Consider the following 15,564-nt stretch of genomic DNA (forward strand, 5'->3'; position numbering starts at 1 on the left):
ATAGCTCTGGTTTTTAAATTGAGTTCTATTTCTGTTTCATCAGGACCAGTTCCCAGAGAGAGGGGAGATTCTAGTCTCATCCCAGGACTTGAAATTGGTTCTACACGTTGAACGAAATCAGTAAGTAATCTCTTTAAATAACTAACCCATACATATAATTAAATACAAATGTATCTGATTACAAGGTACTGACATATGGACATTTGCAGAACACCCTCACACGTTCTTTAAAATAACTCTTATTCTGTTTCTTTCACACTTCTTACTAACTAACTGGAAGATTTCATAATTCCCATCTAAGCAGTCGTGAGTGGACTACTCTAAGTAAATAAAAAGCCTTTTTCTTTAAACATTTGAGCATAAGGGTATACTGTACTACTCGAGAAACATTCTAAACCTCAATATACTCCAGACAGATTTTTATTGCAAACTGATTTTTCAGATTGCTATGCAGTTAGCTGTTGAATACATATCCGAATAAATATATTAGCAAAAAAAAAAAAGAATCTATATCCAGCTAATAAAGAGGAGATTTGGGAGTGGTGCTGAATTAATTTGCGACTGGTAAAACTGTCCAGGAAGTGGAATAATGACTTGAACCGCAGATGTTCTAAGAAATTCTCCATCACCTTCTGATTGTTCTGCCAAAAGCGGAGATGAACCAGTGCAAAAGAGTCACAGTCTGAGTCTGACTGTACTGAAATCCTTCTGGGGATAGATTGCCTTATCCTTCTCAAAAATTGCAGGACCACATTAATGTAACTTGGCAGAGTTAATGTTTATTTTAACCACATATGAACATTGCATTCCCTGGGAGTCTTGGCCAGTCTGGTTTTTCAAATGTAGGTCAGAAGAAAGGACACAAGGGCTGACACACATAAACATCGAGCAGCCTGACTGCCTGAGTATTGTTGAAGCTCGAAGGAACCCTCAAAGCAGTCTGGTAGTCTTTTTTGGAGTTTTTACAAGAAAAAGTACTCTCCAAGCAGGTCGAAGCGAAGAAAATGAGGAGAGTCAGGGCATAGAGGGCTGGCATAGAATCTAGATCACAGCCGCATTGTAATGGCCCAGGAAATGGAGGGTAGCTTGAAGACTTTTTAATGAATACACTCAATCTATAGAATAAGCTTTTCTTGAAATAGATAAAAGAAGGTGCATTACTTGAGTGTATATGCCATTTGTCTAATTGCTTCTTTGCATTGCATCTCTTGCAGTGAAGTGCTTTCCACACACAACAAGAAGGAGAGCATACAGAAATGGAAAGGTTATTTTTAGAAGGAAGGGCAGAAGGTGTCTGTTTTGTGTAAAGGGACATTTCAAAAGAAGCAAACCTGTTTTTTGGAGCACCATAGGGCATTTTTTTTTAAATATAATTTATATATTATAAGCAGTGGTGGATGAAGTACACTGATCAAGTACTTGAGTAAAAGTAAAGATATCCTTAAAAATATTTCACTCCAGAAAAGGTATTAAGTACTCCTTTTAAATTTTATGAAAGTATGAAAGTATTAGATTTTTTAATATACTTAAGTATTAGAATTAAAAGTACTGATCGCTGAATGGGCATTTATTTTGTAATTTTACAGTTTAGGAATATAAAGTAAAAAGTCCAGTATTACGCGTTGGAATGTTGTGAAGTATAATACTTGAAAAATCTACTTAAATACACTAAGTAAAAATACTTGTTGCTGTCGACCACTGCTTTTTTGTATCTGGAAACTGAATTATCATAGCAAGCAGAGATCTGTCTTGTTGCATTATTTTATTGCTGTTTATGGTTCAGTAATCAAGACAACATCGCACTGACCCTTTTAGTAGGATGAAAAACAACACTAAGCTCACTGACCCATGTTGTGAATCCTTGCAAAGGTTGACATTATAATCAATGTGTAATGTAAATAGTACAGTGAATCCCCTATTTACATTGTGTGTAGTGTAGTGTAGTGTTAAAGTGCTTGGTCTCATTAGCAATGTTTTGGTGAAATTTTCCAGGAAGAAAATGTCAATTGCATTGTCAATTATCTAGCAATGTATGAAGCACAGCTCACTAGAAGTCACTTTTACTTATTAGGTCTTTCGACACATACATGTTTTACAAAAATAAAAAGGACAGCACTTTTAGAGTTCATCCCACTATTTGATGTGAGCATAAGTATTGGAACAGTTGAATTTAAGGTAGAGGTTAAAGATTAAAAGCTAATATTTAGTTGCAGATCCCTTGCATGAAATCAGAGTCTGAAACCCATTGACATCACCAAACTCTTGGTCTTATGCTTTGAAATGCTTTTCCCCAGCCTTTTTATTGCAGCCAATTCCAACTGTTGCTTGTTTTGGGGAATTTCTGTCTTTAGTCTCGTCTTCAGCTGGTGAAATTAATGTTCAATCGGATTTAAGTCTAGAGATTGATTTGGGCAATCTAAGACTTTATTTATTTGTCCTGATAAAGTCCTGGTAGGGTGTTTTGGGTCATTGTCCTGATCCAATATGAAGTGCTTTCTAATGAGTTTGGTGGCATTTTCATGAATATTGGTAGCCAAGATGATTTTGTACCCTTCCAAATTCATTCTGCTGCTGCCATCATAAATTAAGTCATCAATGAAATGAAGATCTCCTGTTCTAAAGACAGCCATGCATGCCCATGCCATGACACCACCTCCACCAAACTTTACAGATGAGGTTGTATGCTTAGGATCATTTGCAGTTCCTTTTTTTTCTCCACACATTTGCTTTCCAATCACTTAGATAAAGGTAAATCTTTGTCTCATCGGTCCATCAACTTAGTTCCAATACTTATGCTCACATCAGATAGGGAGATGAAACTCTAAAAGTGCTGATCTTCTTAGCTGGTAAAACATCTTTGTGTTGAATCACCCAATAATAAAATGTGACATTCTGTAGTTGTGCCTCATATTCATCTTTAAATAATTTTTACAGATTTATTGACTCCACAGCAAACAGACCAATTTTGTCTTTATTGTTCCAATACTTATGGAGGGCACTGTGTATGTGTGTGTATATATATATACAGTATTGTTCAAAATAATAGCAGTACAATGTGACTAACCAGAATAATCAAGGTTTTTCGTATATTTTTTTATTGCTACGTGGCAAACAAGTTACCAGTAGGTTCAGTAGATTCTCAGAAAACAAATGAGAGCCAGCATTCATGATATGCACGCTCTTAAGGCTGTGCAATTGGGCAGTTAGTTGAATTAGTTGAAAGGGGTGTGTTCAAAAAAATAGCAGTGTGGCATTCAATCACTGAGGTCATCAATTTTGTGAAGAAACAGGTGTGAATCAGGTAGCCCCTATTTAAGGATGAAGCCAACACTTGTTGAACATGCATTTGAAAGCTGAGAAAAATGGGTCGTTCAAGACATTGTTCAGAAGAACAACGTACTTTGATTAAAAAGTTGATTAGAGAGGGGAAAACCTATAAAGAGGTGCAAAAAATGATAGGCTGTTCAGCTAAAATGATCTCCAATGCCTTAAAATGGAGAGCAAAACCAGAGAGACGTGGAAGAAAACGGAAGACAACCATCAAAATGGATAGAAGAATAACCAGAATGGCAAAGGCTCAGCCAATGATCACCTCCAGGATGATCAAAGACAGTCTGGAGTTACCTGTAAGTACTGTGACAGTTAGAAGACGTCTGTGTGGTAATCTATTTTCAAGAATCCCCCGCAAAGTCCCTCTGTTAAAAAAAAGGCATGTGCAGAAGAGGTTACAATTTGCCAAAGAACACATCAACTGGCCTAAAGAGAAATGGAGGAACATTTTGTGGACTGATGAGAGTAAAATTGTTCTTTTTGGGTCCAAGGGCCACAGGCAGTTTGTGAGACGACCCCCAAACTCTGAATTCAAGCCACAGTACACAGTGAAGACAGTGAAGCATGGAGGTGCAAGCATCATGATATGGGCATGTTTCTCCTACTATGGTGTTGGGCCTATTTATCGCATACCAGGGATCATGGATCAGTTTGCATATGTTAAAATACTTGAAGAGGTCATGTTGCCCTATGCTGAAGAGGACATGCCCTTGAAATGGTTGTTTCAACAAGACAATGACCCAAAACACACTAGTAAACGGGCAAAGTCTTGGTTCCAAACCAACAAAATTAATGTTATGGAGTGGCCAGCCCAGTCTCCAGACCTTAATCCAATTGAGAACTTGTGGGGTGATATCAAAAATGCTGTTTCTGAAGCAAAACCAAGAAATGTGAATGAATTGTGGAATGTTGTTAAAGAATCATGGAGTGGAATAACAGCTGAGAGGTGCCACAAGTTGGTTGACTCCATGCCACACAGATGTCAAGCAGTTTTAAAAAACTGTGGTCATACAACTAAATATTAGTTTAGTGATTCACAGGATTGCTAAATCCCAGAAAAAAAAAATGTTTGTACAAAATAGTTTTGAGTTTGTACAGTCAAAGGTAGACACTGCTATTTTTTTGAACACACCCCTTTCAACTAATTGCCCAATTGCACAGCCTTAAGAGCGTGCATATCATGAATGCTGAGTCTTGTTTGTTTTCTGACAATCTACTGAACCTACTGGTAACTTGTTTGCCACGTAGCAATAAAAAATATACTAAAAACCTTGATTATTCTGGTTAGTCACATTGTACTGCTATTATTTTGAACAATACTGTATATATATATATATATATATATATAGCTCATTATACAATATAGATTGTGTCAAATTAACTTCACCTTGTTAAACAGGGATAGAGTGTGTCAATAATTCAAGCTAAATAAAATTCTGCTATCTAAAAAGAGGATAATAGTAAACAGTATTACTGTAGACTAATTTAAATGCATATATTTTTTAACACAACAGGAAAAAAAGAAAAACAAAATACAAAAAATACAAAAAAACTACAAAATACAAAATGATGGAATTGAAGTAGATTTAAATGAAATACTGTAATACCTTTTCATAATATATGTAATTATGAACTGTGCAGCTCTAATACAAAATCCATTTCAATAAAAAGTTAAAAAAACACAACAAAAAAATTGGCATAGGTAATTTTGGTATTTTAACCCTGAGCTCATTTTGGAACACTGTTTAAGATATTTTAGATTTAGTCAGAGAGCTCTCTCTCAATGGAGTCCCTCCATTGAAGCTGTGTGAATGGTATACTGTCCATGTCCAGAAAGGTAAGAAAAACATCATCAAAGTAGTCCATGTGACATCAGAGGGTCATTTAGAATTTTTTTGAAGCATCGAAAATACATTTTGGTCCAAAAATAGCAAAAACTACAACTTTATTCATCGTTCTCTTTTCTTCCCTGTCTGTTGTGAGAGAGCTCAGTTTGTCATATCCGGTTCGCGAACGAATCATTCGATGTAACCGGATCTTTTTGAACCAGTTCACCAAATCGAACTGAATCATTTTAAACGGTTCGCGTCTCCAATAAGCATTAATCCACAAATGACTTAAGCTGTTAACTTTTTTAATGTGGCTGACACTCCCTCTGAGTTAAATCAAACCAATATCACGGAGTAATTCATGTACTCAAACAGTACACTGACTGAACTGCTGTGAAGAGAGAACCTAAAGCTGCGTTTCCACCGCAGGAACTTTACCCAGGAACTAGGGACTTTGGCCTGGTACTTGGTGTGTTTCCACCGCAGGAACCAGGAACTAAATAAAGTTCCGGGTAAAAAAATGCCCCTCAGAAAGTCCCTGCTGGCGAGGTGGTACTTTTTCAGAGTTCCGGAACTTTCGAGGGCGGGACTTTGGCGCTAAACATTCTGATTGGTTGAGTTCACGCAGCATTGGTTGAGTTCAACCACCATTTATTCGGATCAACATTTTCAAAATATTACTGTTATTGTGTCATGAAATGTAATTTTAAAAGTATTTCAGGCGAGAATGTAGTTGTTTAAAACTCAAATCTGTTGTTTATTTATAAAGACAGCGCCTATTTAAAAATGTGTTTCGCCGATCTCTGAGACGGTGAGCTCCACGCAATCAGCGGGAGCTCAGTCCTCATGTATCCGCCGAGAAGCAGCCTCACCTTGGATAGACCTTCTGATATGTGCCGCTGGCTCTGATGTCTCTTTAGTGGTTGAACATAAAATATATTTCAGCTGCGGGGTAAATCTAACAGCTTTTCTTTGGTCTGTATTCAATTTATCTATATGTTAAAATGAAAATAAAAAAGGCAAGTCTATATAATATTTCGTTTCATTGTGACGTCTGTATATAACGTTACACATATCCCTGAACTAAGTACATTTCTGCAGCTGTTATTATGTTTAAATGAAAACAAAAGGAGGCAGTGGTATTTTATATCCTATTTCGTGTTATTGTAAATATACTGAGGGGAAAATTGCTGTAGCCAAAGCCATCTGAGTTCACGCAGCATTGGTTGAGTTCAACCACCATTTATTTGGATCATTTTCAAATATTACTGTTATTGTGTCATGAAATGTAATTTTAAAAGTATTTCAGGCGAGAATGTAGTTGTTTAAAACTCAAATCTGTGGTTTATTTATAAAGACAGCGCCTATTTAAAAATGTGTTTCGCCGATCTCGTAGACGGTGAGCTCCACTCGATCAGCGGGAGCTCAGTCCTCATGTATCCGCAGAGAGCAGCCTCTCCTGGGATAGACCTTCTGATATGTGCCACTCTGATGTGTCTTTAGTGGTTAAACATAAAATATAATTCAGCTGCGGAGTAAATCTAACAGGTTTTCTTTGGTCTGTATTCAATTTAACTATATGTTAAAATGAAAATAAAAAAGGCAAATTTATATAATATTTTGTTTCATTGTAATGGCTGCATATACACATATCTCTGAACTAAGTACATTTCTGCAGCTGTTATTATGCTTAAATGAAAACCAAAGGAGGCAGTGGTATTTGATATCCTATTTCGTTTTATTGTAAATATACAGTAGGGAAAATTGCAGTAGCCAAGAAGAGCTGACTGAAGTTATTAAGTTTAATATATATATATATATATATATATATATATATATATATATATATATATATATATATATATATATATATATATATATATAGTATATAGTTACGCTGCTGTTTATAGATTTACCGGACTTGCGTCGTTGCGGACATCACACTCCCCAGTCGAATGCACAAAGTCTGAACTAACTACCGATGATGCACGTCCAAAATCAGCATACTTTTTTTTTTTTTTTTATCAGCAGTACTTTGTATTGAGAAACGCGCACGGACCTACGTCACCAGCCATTTGCCTAATCTTCCCGGTACTTTACACCGCGGTTGAAACGCAGAAAGCAACAGGTCTGGGGGAAAAAAGTTCCTGGGAAAAAAAGTTCCTGGTAAAAATGTTCCGAGTAATTTCGGTGGAAACGCGGCATAAGATGAACACCAAGCCAAACCAGATAACAAACAAAAGATTGACTTCCAAAGGTCATACGGGTTTGGAACGATATGAGGGTGAGTTACTAATAACATAATGGCTCGTGTATTGCATAGAGCAAACTCCTCTTTTCCATTTTTTGACTCCATAAGAATAACAAAATAAGAGCCTCTCATTTTGCAAATGACAATAAGAAATAGGTAAAATTTTGCGTTGTTTACCCATCACAATTTCGGACAAGTGCTAGGCTTTGCCATTTTATTTGTAGGCAAGCTATTTGTGATGTAAATGAGCATGTTTGTGTGTGGCTAAGCTGGTATTTAACCGAAAAGCTGAGAGTTTAAAGAGAGTGAATGAGCAGATACACGCGGATGACAGGCATGCTTTAGTGAGTGTTTATAACCTGGAGTAATGTGTTTTAATCTCTTCTGGGGAGGATCTTACCACATATTTTAATTACATTTAAAACAGAATAATGCAGAGAAATGACCTTTGAGGTTTGTTATTTTAAAGGCCGTGTTGCAGGGTTAATTTTTCAACGAATTTGTGCAATTTGCTTGTTGGTAATAAGCATTTAAACTGTAATCCATTGTATTTAATGTTGTTGGGTATCACAAAATGGAATATAATACGAAAAAGTAGGTACTGTCTTACAGCGGTCTCCTTTCCCCCACAATTCAAGTTTATTCAAGTTTATTTGTATAGAGCTTTTTACAATACAAATCATTACAAAGCAACTTCACAGAAAATTATGTTTCTACAATATTTAGTAATAGCTTATAAGTGGTGACTGTGATTTGTGCACGTATGACAGGATTTGTAGAAAAATTAATACAAGACATAGTCAGCCAGACGATGAACATTATTAATATTATTAATAATTAATAATTATTATATGATGCAGTCACACTTGTAGCAATATTTTTTAGTTCTGTTTGTTGATTAAGGGTTAGCATCATCTGAGGTCCTCTGAGGGCCAGCATCATCTCTTCTCAGGTGTTCTGGATCCAGACTGGAGCTTGTGTAAATCCTAGTTACCGTGGCAAAACATAGAAACAAATAGAGACATCATTAGCATAGCTGCTGATCCAACAAAGTAAATTAATTAGTTTAACCCAAGCTAAAGAATAAAAATGCGCATTTGATCAGATGCAACTACACTCACAATTTAAGATACATTATTCAAATGCTTGGCGAAAGAGATGCGTTTTTAATCTAGATTTAAACAGAGAGAGTGTGTCTGAGCACCGAACATTATCAGGAAGGCTATTCCAGAGTTTGGGAGCCTAATGTGAAAAAGCTCTAGTCCAGCGTTTTTTAACCTTAGGGAGCATGATGGATTGTAACATGGTATAAGGCTAGTTAGGTACGCAGGAGCTAAACCATTTTGGGCCTTATATGTAAGTAATGATAATTTGCATTGCATTACGTCATGTTGGGGAGAGAATTTACCAAAGCCCGCCTTGAGAGCATTAAGAGTTACTAGAGAGACGAGAAGTAGACGAGAGTATTCAGATAGCGCAGATTATAGATAAATAGATAAATACATAGATATATATAAAGATAGATAGACTAGACATATAGATAGATAGACAGACAGATATCAACCAACAGCAACCAAAACGCACTACCATGGGACATCACCGCCCACACAAGCACATGCCAAACACAGCGACAGACACGTGGCTACGTTTGCAACTGAAAAAAGAGAATTTTCACCAGAGGAAGAGATAAATGCTTAGAAATGTCCATATAGCTATTCATTTATTCGTAGGGGCTGTCATTGTTGTTTTAATTGCTGTGTGACCTCGGAACTCAGAGTACATCGATCTAGTACGAGGTCACGGGTGAGAAGTCATGGGTTTGACTGCCATTCCAGTGCACTTTCATGGGTTTAAGGTAGGAAAAACATGGGTTCTTTGATGAATGGTTGAAACTCATGTGCATTATTGCTAGCTATGAACGTGTGATATTTAGAGTCTCAGGACGCCTTGATCTGTATATGAAAATATGGGGTTCTTTTCTTGCATTGATTGAGAAAATGGTATAAAGAGATAAATGTAACGTCAAACATTCTTTGTCTCCTTAAGTGTGTAGGTAAAGTCTAGGACATCTCATGTGTCTAAACCCTAAATATGTATATATTTAATTAGATTTTTATTTGTGTATTTTATTTTATTTTATTTTTGGGGAAGGGTGGGAGGGTCATTTGTTAGTTTTTTTCACATCATACTGTAATATCTATGACAGTCATTATTAAGTTTTATATTGAGTCAGTCCTGTTACTGTCAATTGTTTTAATCGAGATTGGATTGTTTTGTGTTCAAAAAAGCAAAATAAATATAAAAAAAGGAAGAACACGGGTTACAGGTTGCCTGAAACGCGGCATCATACTAGGCTATGGCTACCTTTCCTCCACTTCTCCACAACATGACGTCATCACCGGGTTGCATAAAAAAAAAAAAAAAAAACGTTAATACCAAAAACGTAAAAAACTGGTCTTTAAGACAATTTTTGAGAAATTTTAAAAATGATATATATATCCTGAGTGATTTATGCACCCATTAATCGAAAGTGGTGGTTAACCTGCAACATGGCCTTTAAGGTACTGCACTGATTATGCCCATTTACTCATTATGGTGATCTGTGGGTCTCTTTTGAGGTCAAGTGGTTTGTTAAAAAGGTAACTTTAACGTTATCTAAAGAGCAATTTAGAGAGAGACTGTAGGAGGGCATGGTGTGCAAGAGGTGAAAGAGATTAATATAGTTTATATTGCCTAATATAAGAGAGAGAGACTGGAAGGAAAGGAAGAAAACAATTGGAGAGAGTGTGAGCGGGAATGTATTTGAGAAGTATAAACTGATGATGTGAAGGAGAAAGGATAAAGAAGCATGGAGGACGAGAAGGGTTTAGGTCATGGAGAGTGGTGATAAGGAGACAGAGGATAGAGAGCTGAAAAGAACATGAAAAGGGAGATGAAGAGTCAAAACAGGTAGTTGTGCTTCAGATCCCAAGAGCCGAACCTCATATCCCATCAGAGCCGAAATGATTGACCTACATATATTTTAATGTATTCATCCCAGAGTATATGATATATATATATATATATATATATATATATATATATATATATATATATATATATATTAGGGGTGTAACGATACGCGTATTCGTATTGAACCGTTCGGTACGACGCTTTCGGTTCGGTACGCGGTACGCATTATGTATACCGAACGGTTCGTTGGAGTAATTAATTATATTTGAAAAAAAAAAAAAAGAGAGAGAGAGAAATATAATGATATGCGTTCAACAAGGTAGCCCAATAACCCAAACAACGTAACAGGCAACGCCCCTGACACTCCCGAAGAAGAAAAAAACACCATCTTATATGTTTATGTTAGGCTACTCAGCAGGCGCTCGCTCACTCAGTACGCGCTGAAGGCTCGTTGCAAAATAGCCAATGCGTTTAACAGACTAGAAATGAGAAGATCCTCCAATAACCAACAGGTCTGGTGTTTGGGTGCACTTTGGATTCCCTTTAAGCTATAATGGTGATGGCAAGAGAGTGGTGGATAAAAAAACAACGGTATGTCGCATCTGCAACATGACAGGGTACACCAGCGGGAATAAAAAAAAAAAAAAAAAAAATATGCGTCAGTACTATCTGGGAAAAGACGAAAAAAAGGAGAAACATGCACGCAGCAAACTATCCCTGCAGCATTTAGAAACTATAGCTTACAGGGAATCCAACCCAAACACCAGACCTGTTGGTTATTTTAGGATCTTATATTTCTGGTCTGTTAAAGGCATTCGACATTTTGCAACGAGCCTTCAGCGCGTGCTGAGTGAGCGAGCGCCTTAGGGGCCGTTCACATATCGCTCCTAAAAACGCGTGGAAAACGCTAAGCGCGTCTTTCTCCTCCTTTCCAAAGCGCTTGGGCAGAAGCGCTCATGAGGCGTCTGTCTTTGCTAAGCAACAATGACGTGCTCTCTCCATGAGACGCGGAAATTTCAGCGAAGGATAAATGGATTTGCAGCTCTAAAAATCGCTTGCAGTAGCGCTGCTACTAAATTTATTTCAAAATTGCAATCCATATACAACTATGATCAGCTGATCCTTCATCTTGGCTGAGCTCTCAACGTTGTTACTGGAAAGGATGAAGCTGATTGGTTAGTTCTTGTCACATGACCCGCGGTGCGCTTGCGGCATTCTGAAAAGTTGAGATGTTTTTACATTTTGCTGTATCTAAAACGTATCGAACCGAACCGAACCGAACCGTGACATCAGTGTATCGTATCGAACCGAACCGTGAATTTTGTGAACCGTTACACCCCTAATATATATATATATATATATATATATATAAATCAAGTTTTAACATTGTTTACATGTCTGTCTGGTGTTTCTGATATTCTTAGAGCCAAACCATGGGCAATTTCATCAGTCAACACCTAGCAACACAGACAGCCTTGTTCAATGGTAGTGACAGCAGCACCAATCCACCTGTGGCAACGCCCTTAATTATGCAGTATTGTAAACAAATGAGTTATAAAAAAAAAAATTCACCCCGTAACAGTTGTCATGAAGAGTAAAATTAGCTATATAGAACAAAAACACTTTATGTACAAGGCTCTAAACTTACATTTCTGCTGTCAAATTTGGCATTTTAACATGGGTCTACGGGGTGGACTTCTTTTTGGAGCCAGTCTCAATTACAGTTTAAATCACTTTCGTTTTTGTTTCAAGAGAGACACCGGAAGGTTGTCACTTGGTTCAGTCTGTGCCATTGTTTTCCATTTTAAGATGGTTTAACATCATAAAACAGCTAAACTATTAAAATATATATTTTTAAATATTAAAATAAAAATAATAATAAAAATAATATAGTAGATCCAGAAAAAAATGGACATTTATTGTCTTCTTGCTTCATACACTCATCATTTGAATGGATAATAATTAAAAACATTAAAAGGTTAATGGTGATACTTACGTACAGTTTTTTTTAGAGAGAGAATTTATTATTATTATTATTATTATTATTAATTGTATATTTCTTATTTCTTAATTATTTTATTTTAATTGTTTACGTGTGCTATTATAATCAACGATCCGAATAGATTTTTGGTGAAGTACTGGCACTAAGGGTTAGTTTTTAGCCTTCAGCAAGTTTGCTACAAACTTCTAAAATGTAAAAACTTAAATCCAATCTTTCACCAGATAAGCTATACTTTTACAGAAGGATATCACAGCTTCTGCTTGCATAGGTGCTAACCAGAATTGCATTGAGCAGCTGACTTATTAGAAAAGCAACTTCTCCCATTTAGACAGAGCAAAATTGTGCATGGTGTTATTATGCATTTATGAATGCCATCTGCAGCCACGAGGATGGTTGCATGTTTTCTAACACAACTCTGATTCACCCTGATGCATTTCTCAGACTCTCAGTTCCATCTGCAGAAGGCTTGTTTTGTTCTCTTCCTGACAAGCAGCCAGTGTTTGTGTAATCTGCTCTCTTATGCATCTTCAAGATTAAGTAAGCCTTCCCTCTTCAGTCTGCTTGGAAAATATCACTGAGAGTGATGATTCTGTATTTGCGTTTAGTTTGGAGGTGACTGCTCATAATGCTAACTGATTACAGTGGAAATATTGCAGTTATTGCTGTTTAATGTGACTGTGACATGTAGCAGGAACAAGCTGGAGGAAACAGCAGTTTGATATTGAGAGCGACTCAGATGTTAAAATGGAATGAGATGGAGGGATGTCAACCCTATAACAGCTGCGTCGCATTAAAGATTTTTCCTGCCAATATTTAATCCAATGATACAGTGTCAGGGTGTACTGATTTAAAACTCATGGAGGTCTTGAACTTTCCAGACAAATTAGTGCTTGTTGTTTTATTGTTTTTGAAGCAGCAGCAGCTATTTGCACTAAGTGTAAATAGTGATAGAGGCTATTTACACTAAGTGCAAATAGCAACAGATGCTATTTACACTAGGGGAGAATAGCACATTTTCTTAGCCATAAGTGCTGTTTACACTAAGTGCAAATAGTTATAGAGGCTATTTACGCTAAGTGCAAATATCAATGAATTCTGAAAGTGTGAAAGTGAAAATAGCCATATTTTTTGTAACATGCTATTTACAATTACTTTTGAGTGCAGATATCGATAGATTCTATTTACACTGAAATGTTAAAGGGGGGGTGAAATGCTATTTCATGCATACTGAGTTTTTTACAATGTTAAAGAGTTGGATTCCCATGCTAAACATGGAAAAAGTTTCAAAATTTAAGTTGTACATTTGAAGGAGTATTTTTGTTCCCAAAATACTCCTTCCGGTTTGTCACAAGTTTCGGAAAGTTTTTTTCGAGTATGGCTCTGTGTGACGTTAGATGGAGCGGAATTTCCTTATATGGGTCCCAGGGCACTTCTGCCGGAAGAGCGCGCGCTCCCGTATAGCAGAGCACTGAGAGCACAGACATTCACTGATCAGAGGGAGAGCGTCGCAAAATGTCACAAAAGAAGTGTGTTTTTGGTTGCCAGGGCAAGACAACCCTGCACAGATTACCAAAAAAAAACAGCATTAAGGGACCAGTGGATGGAGTTTATTTTTACAGAGCATCAACGGAATTGTGCAAGTGTTTTTGTTTGTTCCCTGCATTTCGAAGATGCTTGTTTTACAAACAAGGCCCAGTTTGACGACGGATTTGCGTATCGTTTATTTCTTAAGGATGATGCAATCCCAACGAAAAAGGGTCACGATCGTGTGTTGGAACCGCAGGCGGTGAGTAAAACTGCTTAAAATATCTCTGCCTCCTTGTTAGTGCGTCCCCTCCCATGCCGGAGACCCGGGTTCGAGCCCCGCTCGGAGCGAGTCGTTGCTGCTGCTGCTCTCGTTCAGTTTCAGCCTCGGGATCTGATTCTGGATCATAAATAAATGTTGGAATCTGACTGTAAGCCATGGTTTGTTTTGGATGATGGTTTTTGCCTCACGGTAATGTCACAGCTTCCACATGCTCTCAACGCAAAAGCCTACTGGCGCTCGTGATTCTTTAGCTCCGCCCACACATCACGCCTCCAGCCGGTCGTGTTTTTCCGGGAAAAATCGGTTTCTTTCTCTTATGAATATAATAAAACTAAAGACTTTTTGGAGTTATGAAGGATGCAGTACTACTCTATAGGTACTAAAGATTAACAGGATATTGAGTGAAAACGAGCATTTCACCCCCGCTTTAAAATATATATAGGCCTTCTACTTATTAGAGTAAAAAACTCTTTCCCCACCAGAATTTTTGAAAAAAGCTGCCAGCCACGACCAGCGATTTTGATGATTTTCACTCAAATTTGTTAGCTTCCATTATATTTTGCTGTATGAATATTTGAATATGCTATATATCAAAATAAAGATCAGAGCCTCTCCTTAAAAAAAAAAATCTGTTTTATTCTAGCTTAAAGCATTATTTTTTTATCAACACTTGAATATAGGTTCCATAAAATTTTATAGTTTTGAGCAAACAGGTGCGATTTACATCTCACACAAATCACATTCACTACTAGTCAAATTTTTATCAAAAACTGCATCTAGATAATATTCAGTGTGATTATCAAAGCAAAAATCCTGTAAGTCGCTTCCATCAACACCTCCATAGCTTGCACAGGCACATACCACTTTCTGTATCAACATTTTATTCCGTAACATTATGCTGCTGGAATTTATATGCTGTCTATTGCTGATGATCACATTACTTTTAATATGCATCGCTCGTTTCTACATCCTGTTCATGTGTGGGGTTTTTTTCGGGAGGTTTTGTACTCGTTCAGAAGATGTGTAATAGCGCCCCGAGTGTACAACAGTGTAAACACGAAAAACCGTAAAAATATGTCAATGGTGTGGAAAGAGTTAAATGGAATAAAGAAAAAAAAAATATTTCAATTTTAGTTGAAGTTTAGTTATTTTATGCACTTTATTATTTTATTTTGTTTTTGTTTGTATTAATATTTCTATTTTGCTTAATGTTTTTACATTTAACAATTTAAGTGTTTCTTCTTAAACTCTTATTTTAGTTAGTTGCAAATATAACATTTTACATTTTTATTTAAGATTTTCACATTTATGTTATTCATATATAATTTATATTTTGTTTAATTTCAGTTGCATTTCGATTACAAAAACAATTAACTACTTTTAGTTGCTGCTG

The 15,564-nt window shown here is 36.6% G+C and overlaps 1 protein-coding gene across 1 annotated transcript in view; it reads left to right on the forward strand.

Moving 5' to 3' along the window:
* Positions 1-15,564, forward strand: part of LOC113051594 (disintegrin and metalloproteinase domain-containing protein 33-like) — a 94,166-nt gene that overhangs the window by 30,673 nt on the left and 47,929 nt on the right. Inside the window, exon 3 of the mRNA XM_026215486.1 lies at positions 44-120. Coding sequence (XP_026071271.1) covers positions 44-120 — 77 coding nt within the window. The remainder of the gene's footprint in view (positions 1-43; positions 121-15,564) is intronic.

This window comes from Carassius auratus, chromosome 32 (assembly GCF_003368295.1).
Source record: "Carassius auratus strain Wakin chromosome 32, ASM336829v1, whole genome shotgun sequence".
Taxonomy (NCBI): Eukaryota; Metazoa; Chordata; class Actinopteri; order Cypriniformes; family Cyprinidae; genus Carassius; species Carassius auratus.